Here is a 15884-nt window from a genome sequence, read left to right on the forward strand (position 1 = left end):
CTCCTTACATTTTTCAGCTGCTTCAGTGTGGGTCCTTCCCACAGGCTGCAGTCCTTCAGGATAAACCTGCTCCTTTGAGGGCTCCTCCACAGGCTGCAGGGGAATCTCTGCTCTGGTGCCTGGAGCAACTTCTCCCCTTCCTTCTTCACTGACCTGGGTGCTCACAGGGCTGTTTCTCTCACTTTTTTCCCCTGATCTTCACTTTTGTGCAGCATTTTTGTCCTTTCTTACATATGTTTCCTCCAGGGTGTCCCTCCTCAGCTGTGGTAGGTCAGAGCTGCCTGGAACCATCTGTGTCCAGCATGGGGCAGCCCCAGCCTCTCCTCATAGAGCCCCCTGCCCATGCAGCCCCCACTGCCCACACATGGGCACCATACAATCATATGCACAAGTTGTTTCTATAACACAAAATTCCTACTTTCAGTTATTTCACCGTGCTTTGATGGTTCTGTTTCATTCTGAAGCTGAGGAAGGTAAAAACTTAAATGAATTTCCTCACACCAGACAACCATGAAGCCCTGAGGTCATGCAACCCTGAAATGCAGCCTTTGGCCGAAGCAGAGCTGTTCCCAGAGGTGGAAAGCAGGTACAAATGTAATACAAGATACTGGGAAGACTTTATAACAAATGCTATGGACAACTCTAAGCTGGCAACCTATAATAAAAAGGAATTCAAGGAGGAAAAAATGACAAGCAAAGAGTATTAGGATGGCTAGGAAAATAAAAGAGCAGATTGATTTGTACTCATGAAGATGCAAATGAGTCTCCAGGGTAAAAATAATTACATAAGATAAAAAGGCAGTGATAATACAAGAATAAATTACTTTAAATTAGAACAGACTTTAGGTTCTTTCAGCTTTGGGCAATATATTGCTTGGGAATTTTGATGTCCTAAAACAAGTTCCTTAACCTTAGCCTCAACTGGTGTCACAATGATACCTTAAAACAATATGGTCCTGAGAAAAAAAAAGGAAGAGTTAAAGCATCGGACAAACTACATATTCAATGTCCAACTGAAACCTGGTTGGACAACGTAACAACCAGTCCCAGCTACCTCATCCCAAAGCCTCCTAGGTTATTTTTTTGCATTTAATTTTTATGACTCCTAAGCAAGGCTACTGCTGCTTTCCAGGATACACTTTCTTCATGTAAATATGACCCACCAAACAAGATGAGCAAACTCTCGTTAGATGCTCTATGCCTACTCTATGCAAACTGCCATGCAAAAGCACTCTATGTACTTTTACAGTTTGCCTGCATGGCTTTTTTTTTAAGGTATTATATCAAGGTTATAATCTTGATTTATGCTTACAAGATCCTGACAGAACTGCAAGGTCCAGAAATGTAGCAAAGTCAACCCTCTGCCTTGTACAAAATTAGTCCTTTCTCAGCTATATTTTGTAGCCTGCTTTGTGCAATTCCCATGCTTAAATTTCAGTGAACACAGCTTTGGTGACAAAATGCAGTGTTCACATGTTAAACTGCTTTTGGCAGCAGAAGCAGCAAAGCAGGAGAGAGAAGTTGCAGATCTATAGAGCCATATAGAAGTCAGGCCGAGTGAGTACCTGGAGCTGCCACAATCAATTACCAGTACTAAAACCTCTCAAGTCTTTACAGTAAGTATCAGGCGACATATTGGTGAAAACACTGTCAGCCTTTACAGCATACTCATGTGAGCCAAGCAGTCAAGGAAGAAGAGGCAGCTGGAATCATATGAGGAAATAAATATATCAGACCAGAAGTAATGCATCTGATAAAACTAGTATTAAATTTCCACTCTCTGCTCAGGTCATATCCCTAAGGACTCAGCAGTGACCCTAGCTGACTCATCAGAACATACACACAACAGCAGCAAGCAATGGTACAGCCAATTTCCATGCTTTCTTCTTATTTGTGGACACATGAGCAGGCAACACTCCTTTCAAGCTTGGCCTGTTTGCCATCTTGAGCTATAAACAAGGACAGCTATGTTCTTGCAGGTTTGCTCTATCTTTGCCATTCTACCTCAGTCGTCAACTGCTCAGTTTGGGAAAAATAGGAAGGCTGAAAAAACACTTGTTCCTGCTCTGTGGCACTACCAGAACACACTAATTAGTCAATCAGATCCAGAGCATGAACCATCTCTTCCAACACTGGAAACCCATCTGGGGGCTGAAAACTACAGCAACAGGCATAATTTACTTAATTAATGACCACTGCTTGTATTTTTTTGTTCCAACTTAAGTACCAGTGCCATGACACAAGATCAGAAGATTGTAATTGCTGAATAACACTGTCAGCTTAAGTGTACTCCAATACTTTTTGGGAAATATAGTAAGAACTACTAAGTAAAATTTGACCTTTTAATTGAAAACACCTGAATAGCAAAAATCAATAACATTTAAATTAATTTTACAGGTTCTTTACCAAAAAAAAAAAAAAAAAAGAGACTTTAGTCATACAAACACTATTATACATTGTTTTTCTCATCCCAGTCTGTACCCACACACATTCTAGTTAGCAGAGCTGTACACATGAATGTCTCGCTTCTGCTTCAATTAATCTGGGGGACTTCAGTGCAGAGGCAGCCAGCCAGTTGCTTGCGCAGTGCATTCTTATAAGAATAATTAAAATGCCAGTAATGATGCTGTGTTCCTTTAACTCACCAATGCTGAAAAAGCATCATGAATTCCTGCAAAGCACGATGCAAGACACACACTTTTAATGCTTAGAATTGTATTTTTTTGCAATGAGACAAGTTTTTGGTGTTTGTTTGTGTCTATGTTGTTTTTGTTGTTGGTAGTTCATACTAAACCATGGTGTGTCATGTGGTACCAAATGAAGTGTCTTCACAGTTAAAGGCTAATACAAAAATGGACCACACACTTCAGACACACAAGCCAGAAGGAATGTGTTTTTAACTCTTTTTAATACATACTTATATATACCACAACTTCTAGTGTTCTGAACAAGTTCATGGGAATAATATCTTAACTGCTGGTGAAGGAACATTAGTTTACTAGGTTTTATAGCCATTTCCACAGATATGGTATTTGAAAAGTACGATATATCTTTATCAACTTTAACAGAACACTTCAAAACAAACAAATCATTTTTTTTAGCGCATGCATTGCAAAAACTGTTTAAGCTACAAATATCATGTAAAACATAATAACCATTTTTTAATCAGTAAATGAAACTCACAGTAGACAGCTATTCAATAAAATACTTTTATTTATGTACACAGCATAAAGATGCTGTACCATTCAGCAAATGTTACACTGTATAAGAGCAGACTTGAGTTTGGTTAATACTTCTAAATTCATTTTAAGTGTAAGTCTCCCTGAGGTTAAAAAAGGTTTCTTATAACTGTACATCACATCAATATTTAATCAATGTGTTCAGGAAAACGCAAAAAAACTGAAAGATTTGGACATGGTTATTTAGTGAAAGATGGGCCTGACAGGAAATGCTGAAAACTACTGGACAAAAATATTGCCATGGTAATGTGAGGGCTGCAAGTAAATATTATAGAAAAATTGGGGGGCTGGGGGGAAATGATGACAAGTTTTGGAAAAAAACATGACAGGACACAAACGGAGGAAAACACAAACTGTGATTTAGGAATGTTGTTTGAAGACAGTAAGAACCACATGCCTGGTCAAGGTGTCTTAGATCAGACATTTTTCTTTAAAAAAACCCCAAACCAAACAACCGAACGCCCCCACCCCCACCACAGTTTGTTGGTTTGGGTTGTCGTGTTTTTTTAGAAAAAAAAGCTCCAAACAGCACTCCTTCAAATAAGCTTGTTCAACAAGAAAGCAGAACCAAGTCCCCAACAGTCACCTTGGCAAACAAAAAATTCATCCAAAATCATATTATGCAAGAGTTTTCCAAATCCACAGCAGCAAACCTTGTGACCTGATCCAGCCACTACTAAAGCTGACTGTGAATTTTTCTACATGGGATTGTGGATGAGGCCATGTAAGAGGCCCAAGGGGACTGGGATTAGTTTCACATCAACAAAATTTACAAGCAAGCTATGGCTAGTCTACCCTTGGGTTGAAAAGCAGTACTTAGTTGTAAGAGTAATTAGACACCAAAACCCTCAGTTTGAGAACTTTTTCAGGCTTGTTTCAGAGCAATAAGACAGTCATTCACAATAATAAACCAGAAAATCCTCCTGAAGGAAGCAGCCAAAAGGCAGTGAAGAATCACAAAATTATTTGAGGTGAAAGGCACCTTCAAGATCATCTAGTTTCAACTCCTTTGCCATGGGCAGATAACACCCACTAGACTAGGTTGCTCAAAGCCCCATCCAACCTGGCCTTGAACACACCTCCAGGGACAGAGCATCCACAGCTTCTCTGGACAAACTGTTCCAGTGCCTCACCACCCTCATAATGAGGAATTTCATATTAATATCTAATCTAAATCTTCCCTCTTTCAGTTTAAAGCCCTCACCCTTGTCCAATCCCTACATGCCTTTGTAAAAGGTCTTTTTATATTGTAGTATAAAAAAAGAGGCTCTGTGTAACACAACTGGTAACTCCAACTCTAAGACATCAAGATGAAGAAGAAAGGTTGTCTATTTTTGTCATGTTGTATTTCTAGCTGGCCTGTAAAATCCCACCAAACCAACACAAATGAGTGCTGTTACTTCTTTTAGTGCATAGCTTTCTTGTTCTAGAAGGTCTACCAGTGTTTAGGTTAACAGGTGTTCCAAGGTATTATTCATTATACAGTTAAGACATGCAAAAGATTTAAGATATTCCATAACACTCTTTGCATGAAAAAACTCACACTAAGATGCAAACTAAAAAGACTGCATTATGATGATAAAAACATAATTTTAATGAAATATGTAAAAGCCACTTAATAAAATTAAACAAATTAATAATACAAAATATTAAACTTTAGACATCAGGTACCATGGCATAAATTTCCATCTGTCTCCTTTTTTCAGTCACAAATTCACTACTAACTCCCACTCTCCATATTTTTTTATTTTAGCACATAGAACTTCCCCTCCTTTAGCTAGCCACTATAAGAATTACACACCTGGCCCAAACTACTTCTGATGCTTCCATTTTCTGTTAGGATTCTTCAGAATCCTGTAGTTGGGACTTTTACAATTATTACCTTGTTTTATTGAATCCAAACCTTCAAATGTTAAGCTTCATAGAGGACACCGTCATTTCCATATCTGGTCACTGGTGACTTACCCTCTACCTTTCTCCCTGGAACTCCTGGAAGTGAGGTTTGGTTTCTGCTACATATGCATTCAGATCACATTTTTCAGTTCCATTTCCAAGGAATTCATCTCTCTCCTTTCTTCCAAAGTACTTTTAACAGTACTCTCCCCCACACAAATCCTCAGGAGAGGCATATCATTTCAAGCTTTAGAGAACTCTTTTTACTATAGAATGGTGCCCAGACAGGTGACATTGCAGTGTTTTGACAACCTCATTTTGCCCAGTTTAGGAGTAAGAAGACAGCTCCAAGTTCTCTGTTGAGTATAAGCAGAATAACAGACAGAGTTGCTGTATAAAACAACTGGCCCTCTCTACTGAGGGTCACCCTCTCAGCATAGTTTTGAATGGGCAGTTTCAGATATTCACCACTTCATCATTATCAACAGGATCTGGCCATACATTTGTGACCTAACAGAAACATGTTTCCTCTCCCTCATAGAGCAGCAATTCAATTCTGTGCTCACACAGAGTGAATCAGGGAACACAACAACCTGACCACTAGTTTCCTCCTTTCACTTAGAACAAAATCAAAGACACTGCCACTAAAACTTAATAAAATGGGACTGTTTACATCAAAGAGTGCTTTCCTTACACTTTTAAAACAATATGCTCCACCACAGATCAGTACACTAAGTCTCTAACCCATGGCTTGACCTAAAATTCTTCACAGCTTGCACTTGCCCAGTCTTATGCCTTGCAAAATAAATCTGTGTAGCAGTCGTATCACACACAGTTCCAATTAAGAGGCTTTTTATCTTACTAGTTCTGTGCACCAAAAGTAGTATCTTTGTCATTCTCCTGCCACTAGGCGTCACTCTCTTCTATCATGATCTTTATCCCTTAATCCACTTCCCAACATTTAACCCAGGAATCATCAGACCAATATTTTAAGTGGGAGAACATCCATTGCCATTAGTCCCTATCTAAAAAGGAACCCAATTACTCAAGTCAAGGACAGCTTTTTGTGATGTGACAGATAAAGTACAAAAGATTGTTAGTGTCATTTTGTATGCTCTTCAAAGGTAAATCAGAACACTAAAAAAACAACTGAACTCTACAGGAGGTGACCCGGGCTTTCCTCCACAGAGGAGCCATCTCAGATTCTAAAATCCTCTAAAACTAAGTGCATTTCCAAAAATAAGAGGAACCAAAACAGCAGCATTAATGGAACTAGTGGGGTCTACAAATAAAATAATTTTACTAATCAAGCAGCAGTCTTGAAGGACGAAGCAGAGTCACATCCTGTTGTTGCCAATTGTATTTCATTGATTTCAATTCCAGAAGGGATTACTATGATTATCTAGCTAGTCTACACATACAACAAATGTGTGCATCCCCACATGCATGGTTTTGGTGGATACAAACTCCTCCTATACTGAGGGCAACCTGGAATTACAACTCACTTTGACAGTGAACACTCAAACAATTATCTTCCTGTTCCTCAAGTGAACTTGAAATAAAAAAAATAAAATAAAATAAAACAAAAACAAACAAAAAAACAAACAAAAAAACCCCAACCAAACAAAAACCCACAAACCAACGAACAACAAAACTGAAACCTAAGCTATGACTGCATTCTTCCCCTGACCAGCTCAGCCACTTGGAATGATTCACTGGCACACAGGAATTAGGTATCTATGCATACCTAACTTGGGTCATAATTGATCTTAATAAACAACATAATTTCCAGTATCAGCATCTCTGCCACATGTGAAATAAAGTTCAAGCTAAACTTGATTCAAGCTGAGCTTAATAGACAACTGTGAAGTCACTTTGAAGCATCAGGACAAAGGCTGCCATTAGGGAGCATGTCACTACTAAATTATGAAATACTGCCCAATTTGACAAAATTGTTGGCGTAATTCATAACTAACAGGGTGAAGTTCTAATGTGTATGCACGTATGAAACACAAACAATGCTTTTCAACATTTCTGATGCATACAGAATGCTACCAGCAACGAATCACTGTGTCAATGAGCTTCTTGAAAAAGTTTCTAGTTCACATGCAAGGAATTACATCGCATTGTACTTTTGTGTTACCCCACTAGGAAACTGCTGCTTCAGTGTTATATCCTCTTCTTTTGTTGTGTTTCACCATTTAATTTTCCATTTTCCATTGCTTTATTTTCAAAGTTCCAGTCCGTTGGGCTGAGGAGTTGCTGAGTTTTTTTGTATGTCCAATATGGGTTAAGTATTATTGTAACAGCAAATAATCCCGAGAATAAAACAATGAAGTGAAGAAGTCCCAGGTTTTCTACCACAGAATTCCAATTGAAAATACACACCCACCACATGTGGTAAGTAAGAATCATGCGGCAGTGAAACAGGTGGATCATCACCCACTGGTTTGCCTTCCAGAAAAAGGTGTTAGCACAGCCAGCCTAGAAAAACAAGAACACAAAGTATGCAGAAGTGAGATTGTTACTTCAAGATAAGGAACTGAGGAATCTGTAGAACTAATGCAAATATCCAGCTTTCACAAACACATGCTCTCAGGCATTTTTTCCACATAGTGCTATGATATTCCACATATATATGGCATCCCAAACTCAGTACACATCTATACCATCTCACAGTGCACACGCACACAGCACCACACAGAAACCTACATGGAGGACTGCAGAAATACCATCACTACACAAAAGCAGGTATGGCAATAGCATGGATATCAGTTGGATTAACACAGTTTTATGAGAAGCTATCCAGACAAACCTATATGGACAAGTAAAATGCACAAAAACTGATATACAATCATAATCTGAAAATTATCACATTCTTACCTTCAGAAGCATCCAGGAGATACACGTTGCGGGAGTACTCATCTCCAGCAACATTCCCATCAAAGGCAGATAATGTCCAGATTTCACATTAATTACCAGACCAGCCAAGCCACCAAAAGCAAGCAAATGATGAACTACCAAGAACACATCAAATGTTCTAAAAACAACGTTGGACACATGGACTGCTACATTTTCAAGCAAAAAAAATCCAGCAGCTATTAAACAGTTAAACCAACTCCACTTTTGCTGTGAATACACTTTGTCAGCATGAAAAACGGGATCTATGAGCAAAGCCCATAACCCAGCAACACAGCTCTGAAGTCCAAACACACCACGTGTGACTGCCATATTCCAAAACACCTTCTCCTTTGCATACAAGGCACGGTAAGTGGTACTTGTCCATGAAGACAACCAGTGAGACAGAAGAAATACTCCCAAGTAGATTAAAAAACCAGCAGCTATAATTGTCAAACGAACTTCCCATAAGAGATAGTCCCAGTCAAAAATGGTCCCAAACACTGTATCATCATTTGTAGGACTCATTTCTTCTCTTTTGACACTTCTCATTCCCACTATAGTCTCCTTCATGCCTATTCAGCCTCTGCTGTTACGTAAACCAGAAACCTTGAACTCTTCCATCTGGAACAAGGAGAAAAATATTTAATGAATTTTCAAGTCATCCATATACACAGCTTCTAAACCACAGAGAACTCACATCCACTGCAGTTATGACTTTGGTCCTGTTGCCATTAGGCAGTCATCCCAAAGACAGGTAGACAGACAAAAAAAACTTGAGCAACGTGTTTCGGATTAACAACCACCCTGTGAAATCTGTACTAGTACAAAGCAATGCACTGAAGCAAAAGCAGAAGAGGGTCAAGTAGGAAGGCAAGAAACAGGAAGATAAAATATAAGAAGCAAATCTTGTTTTGTTACTTATGAAACTTTTATTTCAACAGTATTGTGCAGTTATTGTACTACTCCCCTGCTTTTCCTTCACTGATTTTCCAGCATTTGCTATGGCTTTAGGTGCAATTCAGTATCTCAAATACAGATCCAGGACATAAAACTACAGAAACTTAATGCAGTAAGCAGGACCACTTACACTGGAACAGTCATTATCATGGCTTAAAAAAAGACTCTGCAATCAGTTTTTAACATTAAGCCACTTTCCAACAGAAAACATATTCAAAAATGAAAAAAGACTATGGAATGCAGACAAGCAACATTATTATATATTATTAGCAACATCAGTGTAATTAACTGAACAGCCCAGCACCAAGTGTCTCAAGTTAGCTGAAACTTCCTGAACACACTGTAGTTCAAAAACAAGGATAAGTGGGGAGAGAAAAACCAGGCAGTACTGAAAGATTTGAATGCCAGCTCGTTTTATGAATTATACAGGCGACATCAGCATGACCACGAGACCTACCGCAGCCTGTAAATGCTTAATACCGCTACGCGTTTGGCAGTCTGGTGCGAACCAGATGGAAAAGCTACAAAAAGCAGCGAAGGCACAGCACCCAGTGAGAATCTCCGGCCTTACTTCAGCAGGCAGTAAATCCCACCACCACAGCCCGGATCCCGCAGGCACCTGCTCGCCCTTCCCTTCGCTCAGGCGTCCCGTTCTAAGGAGGGGGCGGGCTGCGAGCCCCGAAGGCCCTTCGCCCACCCCACGCCCACACCTGGCAAGACCGACTTGAGGTCGCAGCAGCACTCCTTCCCTCATCTCCCGGGGGAAAACCGGGGCAAAACACACCGATCCCACGGCACGACCAGCCCCTGAACAGCGCGACCCACTGCCGTGAGCCCAGGCTCCAGCAGGGCCGTGTCAGCTCCTCCGCCCCCGCAGAGACACGGCACAGACACCACCGACACCCCGGGCCCCGTCCCGCCCCCGCCGAGCCCCTCACGCAGACCGGGAGGACTGGTCCCGGCATACAAACCCCGCTCGCACCCGCCGCTCCTCACCCACAGCGCTGCCCGCGATGGCAGGACGGCCCTGCCCGGCTCGGAGACTGCCCTCTCCGGCCCCCGGGAGCGCCCGGGGAGCGCCAGGCCCGGCCCAGCCCGGCCCGACCCGCCCGGGGAGGCCCCGACCCTGCCCGACCCGCCGGTCCCGCAGCACCGCCCGCCGCCGCCGCACGCACTCTGCGCATGCGCCGCTGTCGGCACCAACCACCGCGCGCAGCGGGGCCGGGGAGGCGCGGCGGTACCACTGGGGCGGGGGGAGCTTTGTTTGTAAGGTGCGTGTCTGTGCCTCACAGCAACGCTGAACGTCACCGCGGCGGAAAGGTGAACGCTTACCAGCCTGCTCAGCAAGAACAGTAGTAAAAAAGAAGTATTAGCCATGCCATAGCCAACACCTTTGCCCATAATTATCCAGTTTCATTAAGGGCAGCAAATTACTAAATGGATGTCGTGGTGTTCTGCTTCATGATTTTCTCCATGCTTGTGACAAGTGACGCTGTCATCCCGGTGACTCAGCCCGGCTGGATCTCCCGCGGTCACTGAATCCACCTCGGAAGGGTTCCTCGGCTGTTTGCCAGCCCCGCACCCCCGGTGTACTTTGGCTTCAACGGGAGTTACTGGCAGGGACTGCGAGTTTTGGCAGGGAAAAGCTCAGTCCCACAACAGACCAGGGGATTCCTCAAAAAAGGGACCGAAAAAAGACAAATCAAGCCACAACTTCTCACACATAGAGTACTGGCCTACAACAGCTGACATCCTAAACTGGGTCTACAGGTGGTGAGAGACCAGAGCTGGGAAATCTGTCCTGAAGTTTGACGCGCGCTCGCTTTCCAGCGGGGAAGAGGGAAATGCTGCCATTCCCTGCGGAAAACAGGATTCTGCCACAGCAGCAGGATAACTGGGCAGGAGGGGTTTCGTGGATTTGCTTTTAATTGCTAATGTGATACCCCTGTCCCTGCGGACCCCCAAGCTCAGTGCGAAGGAAGATCTGTCCGTGCACCACCGCAGTAGTTTAGGTACAGGCAGCAACAGCTGTTTGTTGGAAAAGTCAGACCACAAAACCTACAGCTTCTGCCTCCTTTCAATGCGCTGGGTTTGAGGCACCTTCCCTCCGAGCTCCTCTGCAGACAGCCCCAAGGGACAGCAGGGCTCGGCGGAAGCCCTGCTTACACACCCAGACACTACCCGGGTGCCACTGAGGTGAGTCACAGGAGGAGCACACCTGCCACTTCACCACCAGTAACCTCGGCAGGACCAGGAGGACCAGGCTCAGCAGTAAATGCAGGGCAAGAAATTTCAGCCAAAATACCTATTTCATGCAGTCAGCACGAGTGAGTGATACAGGTTGTAATGACGTGCACTGGCAAATTGGTCTTGTAGACAGAAGGATTACTTTTTGCTCAAAATTGAGAGTAAATTTCTTGCAAAGCTTTGGGATGTGGTCAGAGCCATTTACTAACCCTGAAGGGAAAAAAGGGCTGCGTAGCTTGAGAGATGCAAAGCAGAAATTCTGAAGGAGCTGTCACTTGGAAAGTGCCTCCTAGCTGGTGGTGAACATTCATTTATTAACCTCTGTTCCTGAGGAGATGCTGGACCTGTCCCAGGAAACCTGAAAAGGATAATAAAGCTGATCAGCAAAAGCAGGGAAGAAGTTGGAAGAAGTTGCTCTCTCAAGCAACATGATTGGGTTGATGTACCAAGGGCATGTGTTTTAGCTTCGCCTAATTTTGTTTTTCCCATAGCTGTCTTTAAATAATTCCTTTAAGCTGTAACATCTTAAAGAAGGAGATAGGAACTGTGATCATACTGTCAAAAGCAAGATCACAGGCTGTTGTCTTTTTGTGGATTTTCTTTGTCTTTGCTGCCTTTCTTGCCTTCTCAAGCATAATCATATTTTTATGATTACTAGCAACTATAGCCATGTTGAAATAGTTCAGTGTTACTTTCTGAATCTCCTGATACTACAACCATACTCAGTGACAGCTTTTTAATAGATACCTCATTATGATCACTCCAGGTATTTCAAAGCAGTGCTTTCCACAGTGAGGCTCATCTTCCCTCTTATGTCATATTCAGTTCTCCTGTTTACAGCTATTTTGTCTGGATGCTACAGCATGCCCTGTCCAAAGTTAAATTTCCTATTTACACTGTCTCAGTTTTGGAAGACTTTCTCAGCATCTTCAGAATGTCATGACTCAAAGAGTAAAGAGCACCTCCAGCAGGGAGCCCTGCCTGCAGTCTGCAGCCTCTTCATACTGGTTCAGTAGTGCTTGCCTGAAGTAAAGAACAAGTTTTTTTTTTTGTTGCCTCAGTGGCTACATCTATACATCCTCCACAGTGTGGGGGCTGCCTTTTACTTTGAAACAGGTGGCTACACCCCAACTGGCCATTGAATATGATTCCAGCACACACTATTTCCAAAATATCTACATAAATGTTGTCTTCAGAACGTAATTTTGACCATACTCCTGCTGCAAATGGGATCCATGCCCCATTACCAGAAACTGTCTAGACAAGTACTAGTTAGTACTGGTGAAACTCCTTCCAGGTAGTATAGACTGCATGTGGTAACAAATCAGTAGCTCCTCTGCTTTATTTACAAATATACAGATAGATTATGATAGTTAAAAATGTCTTTAGTTTTAACACTTTTACGTTAGCACTCGGTGGTGTGAGAGCACCTTAAAGGCAGAGGCTTAGGAGATGTGTATGGAGGACACAAGTGAGATCTTTAGTGAGAAGGGAGCCTACTGTTTGTGCAGAGGCTGCAAGATGACTCCTGTTGGATGTGAAGGGGTGCCTGTGTGTATGTGGGGTGGGAATACAGAATATGGCCAGCTGGTGCTTCTGTTGCCATTGACAGTAAGTTGAGTAATGTGTTTTAGGGGTGAGTTGAGAAAGGAGTTTCAATCCCATTATCAAATTAATCCATCCATTGCAGACAAGTGTTTGTCCTGTAAATATTTCCCTTGGACATGTAGTGGCAGAGAAGTCCACAATAAACCATGATGAATTCTACCTTTTGCAGTGGCAGCAGAGGGGATTTTTCTCCCTGCAAGAGACATGGCACGATGACAAAGTGGCCACAAGTTGTCTGTGGCAGAAGCAAAGGGATGGAGTTTGGAAGAACTCCTGCCTGATGAGGCTATTTTCTGATCATTTTATAGCTTTTTCTCATCTTCTGAGTAGTATATGAAGGAACTCAATTTACTGCCTAAGGTTATTTTAATTATTTTTTTAATTCCATAGTACCAAACACTTGTAGTTAGTGTATGTTGAAGTAAGTCATATGATCATAAATAAGACCTGAGTTGAGTAAGTCATATGATCATAAATAAGACTGCTAATTTAAAAATCAAGAACTTGTTGACTTCTCAAAATGTTTTAGCCTGCTGCTCCCAAAGTTTTAGAAAAGCTTACACATTTACAGGTGCAGTTTCATGCATATATGCACAACTTGTATTGACCTATCATACAATCATGTATTTTCAGTGGCATGCTTTTTGAATTCTTTTTTTAAACTGAAATTTACACCTTTGCCACCTACTAATCTATCTGTGTTCGGATCTCTGGGAGCTTTACTACTAGTTGAGGGAGCTTTGCTTCAAGTCTCTGGGAGATTTAGTAAATGCCCACTTCAAGGAACGCTTGAAGGCAACACCAAATGTGTAATATGGGGTTTTTTTTACGGCTTTACACATACTCTCAAAGTTCTTCTGATTCTTGTCCAGCAAGTACTTATGCAGTATTCCTAGATGCAAACCACAGTTATTCAAAGGAGCGCTTTGAACATGTTTGTTTAAGGCCTTTTTCCTCTCAGCTAACAGGAAGCATACTTGACTTTTTTTAGAAACCTGTAGTACAAGGCTTTCGCATGTGCCAAGGATTCAGAATGTCTTTACATTGCATAACATATTCATCCACCCAGACTAGTTTGCTTTCCTTAGTACTTGGAGATCAACACTAGTTTCTGCAACCTCTTTTTGTATTTCACTTAAGGTCAGTTTTAATTGAGTAATCAACTCCTTATGCTTCAGAACAGACATTGAAAATAGTTGCCTTGAAACACTTGATATTCTCAAAATTTTAAACAATTCAGATTTGCTGAGCATCCAGACTTTGAGCTACCAGTTGTGGGAAAAATCACACCAATGAAACTGTCTGTTTCTCCATGTTTGAATCTTTCCAGACAATGGATGTAATGTAGAAAAACTGGAGATTCTTTGCTCAGTCCCTCTCAAGATCATCTCCCATTTCTCTTTATGAACATTTCATGAAAATGCTGGAGGTACGCAACCATTGTTGAGTAGTACTATACATCCCAGTTTCACACAAAAAGCTCTATTGGGTTGAATCACTGCTTAAATATATTTAATAATATAAATTTTCCCCCTCTTTTCCCTAATCCTGTCCAGTCAGTGCCTCTTTATGGTCCTTGAGGAAGATCCTTGAGGATCTTCACCTCCTGGTGCCCGGTATCACTGGTGACACTAGCCCATTCTTTTACGACATACGAATAATAAATAAGAATAATACTGACTGTATCCAGACCTGGACGCTAGTTCCTCAGCTGCTTCTGGTTGGCTTCAGGTAACTAGCATGAGGTGATGATACAAGATTGGGTTCACAGGTGAACGTTTTTATTCCTCCCTTACCCATCAACATGTCTTAACAATGTTCACTGGAACAAGTTATTCTGCCTTAGTAGTTAGGCTCTTGCTTCACAGCTGTAGTCATGAAGGTTAGCCTTAACTGGTGTTTCAGGTTTACCCAGAATCTCTAGTCCTTCTTTCTCATTTTTCACACAGTTACCTTCAGTGCCTCTTCAGGAATCAAAGTAAAATCCTGTGACTGTCTCGTGGAATATATGCTTATAATTTTGGGGTTTTATTTAGCTCCAGGTGGTCTCACCTGAATAGAAAGTGGGGACTTTACCAGGAGGTAAAATGATGCTTTTCAAATTAGAGCAGGCAGTGACTGGCTTACCAGTGGGTCTCTAGCAAGGGTTTAATTCCAAGTTATCACCACAGACTATCTTTCAGTTGTATCTGTAGACAGCTACCAACAGTCCCTGTGAAAACTCTCTGAGGTGAAGTCAAGGACCTTACAATTCCTGTTTGGCAATGGTGTGTAGAAACCAGGAATACTTCTGTGGCCTCAGTCAGTAATCTGATAAGTTTACTTTTGGAGATTTCAGTAAAATGACAGCAAATCCACCACAGTAAGAAGATTCTCAACAGCTTAAAGGGCTTCTTGGAATAAGCAGCCCATAAGAAGTAAAGAAAATGGAAGGTGACAAGATATTTTCCTGGTTGCAGCTTGATCCGGTGGAGACATTCGGTTATTTCAAAAGTTGCAGTACTGTGCTACAATGACAGCAGTATAAAGCAAAAATTAATATTAAAAATTAAATGAAAATTTTTTTTTGTTACAACATTTTTCTAGGATTAGTTGGAAGAAATGTAATTTGTGTTTAAAACTACAGTTGAGAATGAACTGCTTTCATGGTAGGTTATTCTAGACCTGAGAAAGATGTAAATTTTTTTTATTTATTTAGTCTATTTAAATTTATTTGGAATAGAAAAGTTCTTACCGTTTACTGCATGTATTTCTAAAAATAAATTCTACAAGCACGTATTAATATAGGCAAACAGCAGTTATCCAGTCTCTTTTAATCTTTAATACAGTTTTTAATTTAACTAAGCCTCTGGTGCTGAAAAATCTTCCTAATACCTCTTTTCTCACTAAAGCTAGCTTTATATTTAGTGGTCAAGAGTAAAGCATTTGATGCCTGCCACAAATCTGTGAGAGTGTGAAGTGAGCCTAGAGTTTTCTTTTATGGTCTATTGTTTAATGAATTGGTGTGGTTTGCTGAAACAGAAGGCATCATCCAGCACA

General features: G+C 41.4%; 1 protein-coding gene across 3 annotated transcripts; it reads right to left on the reverse strand.

Annotated features, from left to right (window-relative positions):
* Nucleotides 1-3195: 3195 nt before the first annotated feature.
* On the reverse strand, nucleotides 3196-10114 carry CLN8 (CLN8, transmembrane ER and ERGIC protein). 3 transcript variants are annotated; one of them, XM_027641107.1, is made up of 3 exons: nucleotides 9987-10114; nucleotides 8016-8654; nucleotides 3196-7616 (listed from the first exon to the last, which is right to left on the reverse strand). In XM_027641107.1, the coding sequence occupies exons 2-3, from the start codon at nucleotides 8601-8603 to the stop codon at nucleotides 7302-7304; spliced, it is 903 nt and encodes a 300-aa protein (XP_027496908.1). In that variant the 5' UTR covers nucleotides 8604-8654; nucleotides 9987-10114; the 3' UTR covers nucleotides 3196-7301. The 3 variants fall into 3 exon arrangements, with proteins under 3 accessions (XP_027496908.1, XP_027496909.1, XP_027496910.1); XM_027641108.1 differs by having other exon boundaries at nucleotides 9973-10091; XM_027641109.1 differs by having other exon boundaries at nucleotides 9962-10073.
* Nucleotides 10115-15884: the final 5770 nt, after the last annotated feature.

The sequence above is a fragment of the Corapipo altera genome, unplaced genomic scaffold (genome assembly GCF_003945725.1).
Source record: "Corapipo altera isolate COAL_440 unplaced genomic scaffold, ASM394572v1 46, whole genome shotgun sequence".
Taxonomy (NCBI): Eukaryota; Metazoa; Chordata; class Aves; order Passeriformes; family Pipridae; genus Corapipo; species Corapipo altera.

Excerpts from the sequence above, each read along its gene's own strand:
- CLN8 (XM_027641107.1), bottom strand. The coding sequence starts at position 8,603 with ATGAAGGAGACTATAGTGGGAATGAGAAGTGTCAAAAGAGAAGAAATG. Across the intron at positions 7,617-8,015 it reads TCTCCTGGATGCTTCTGAAG|GCTGGCTGTGCTAACACCTT; the intron begins GTAAGAATGTGA and ends TTGTTTTTCTAG.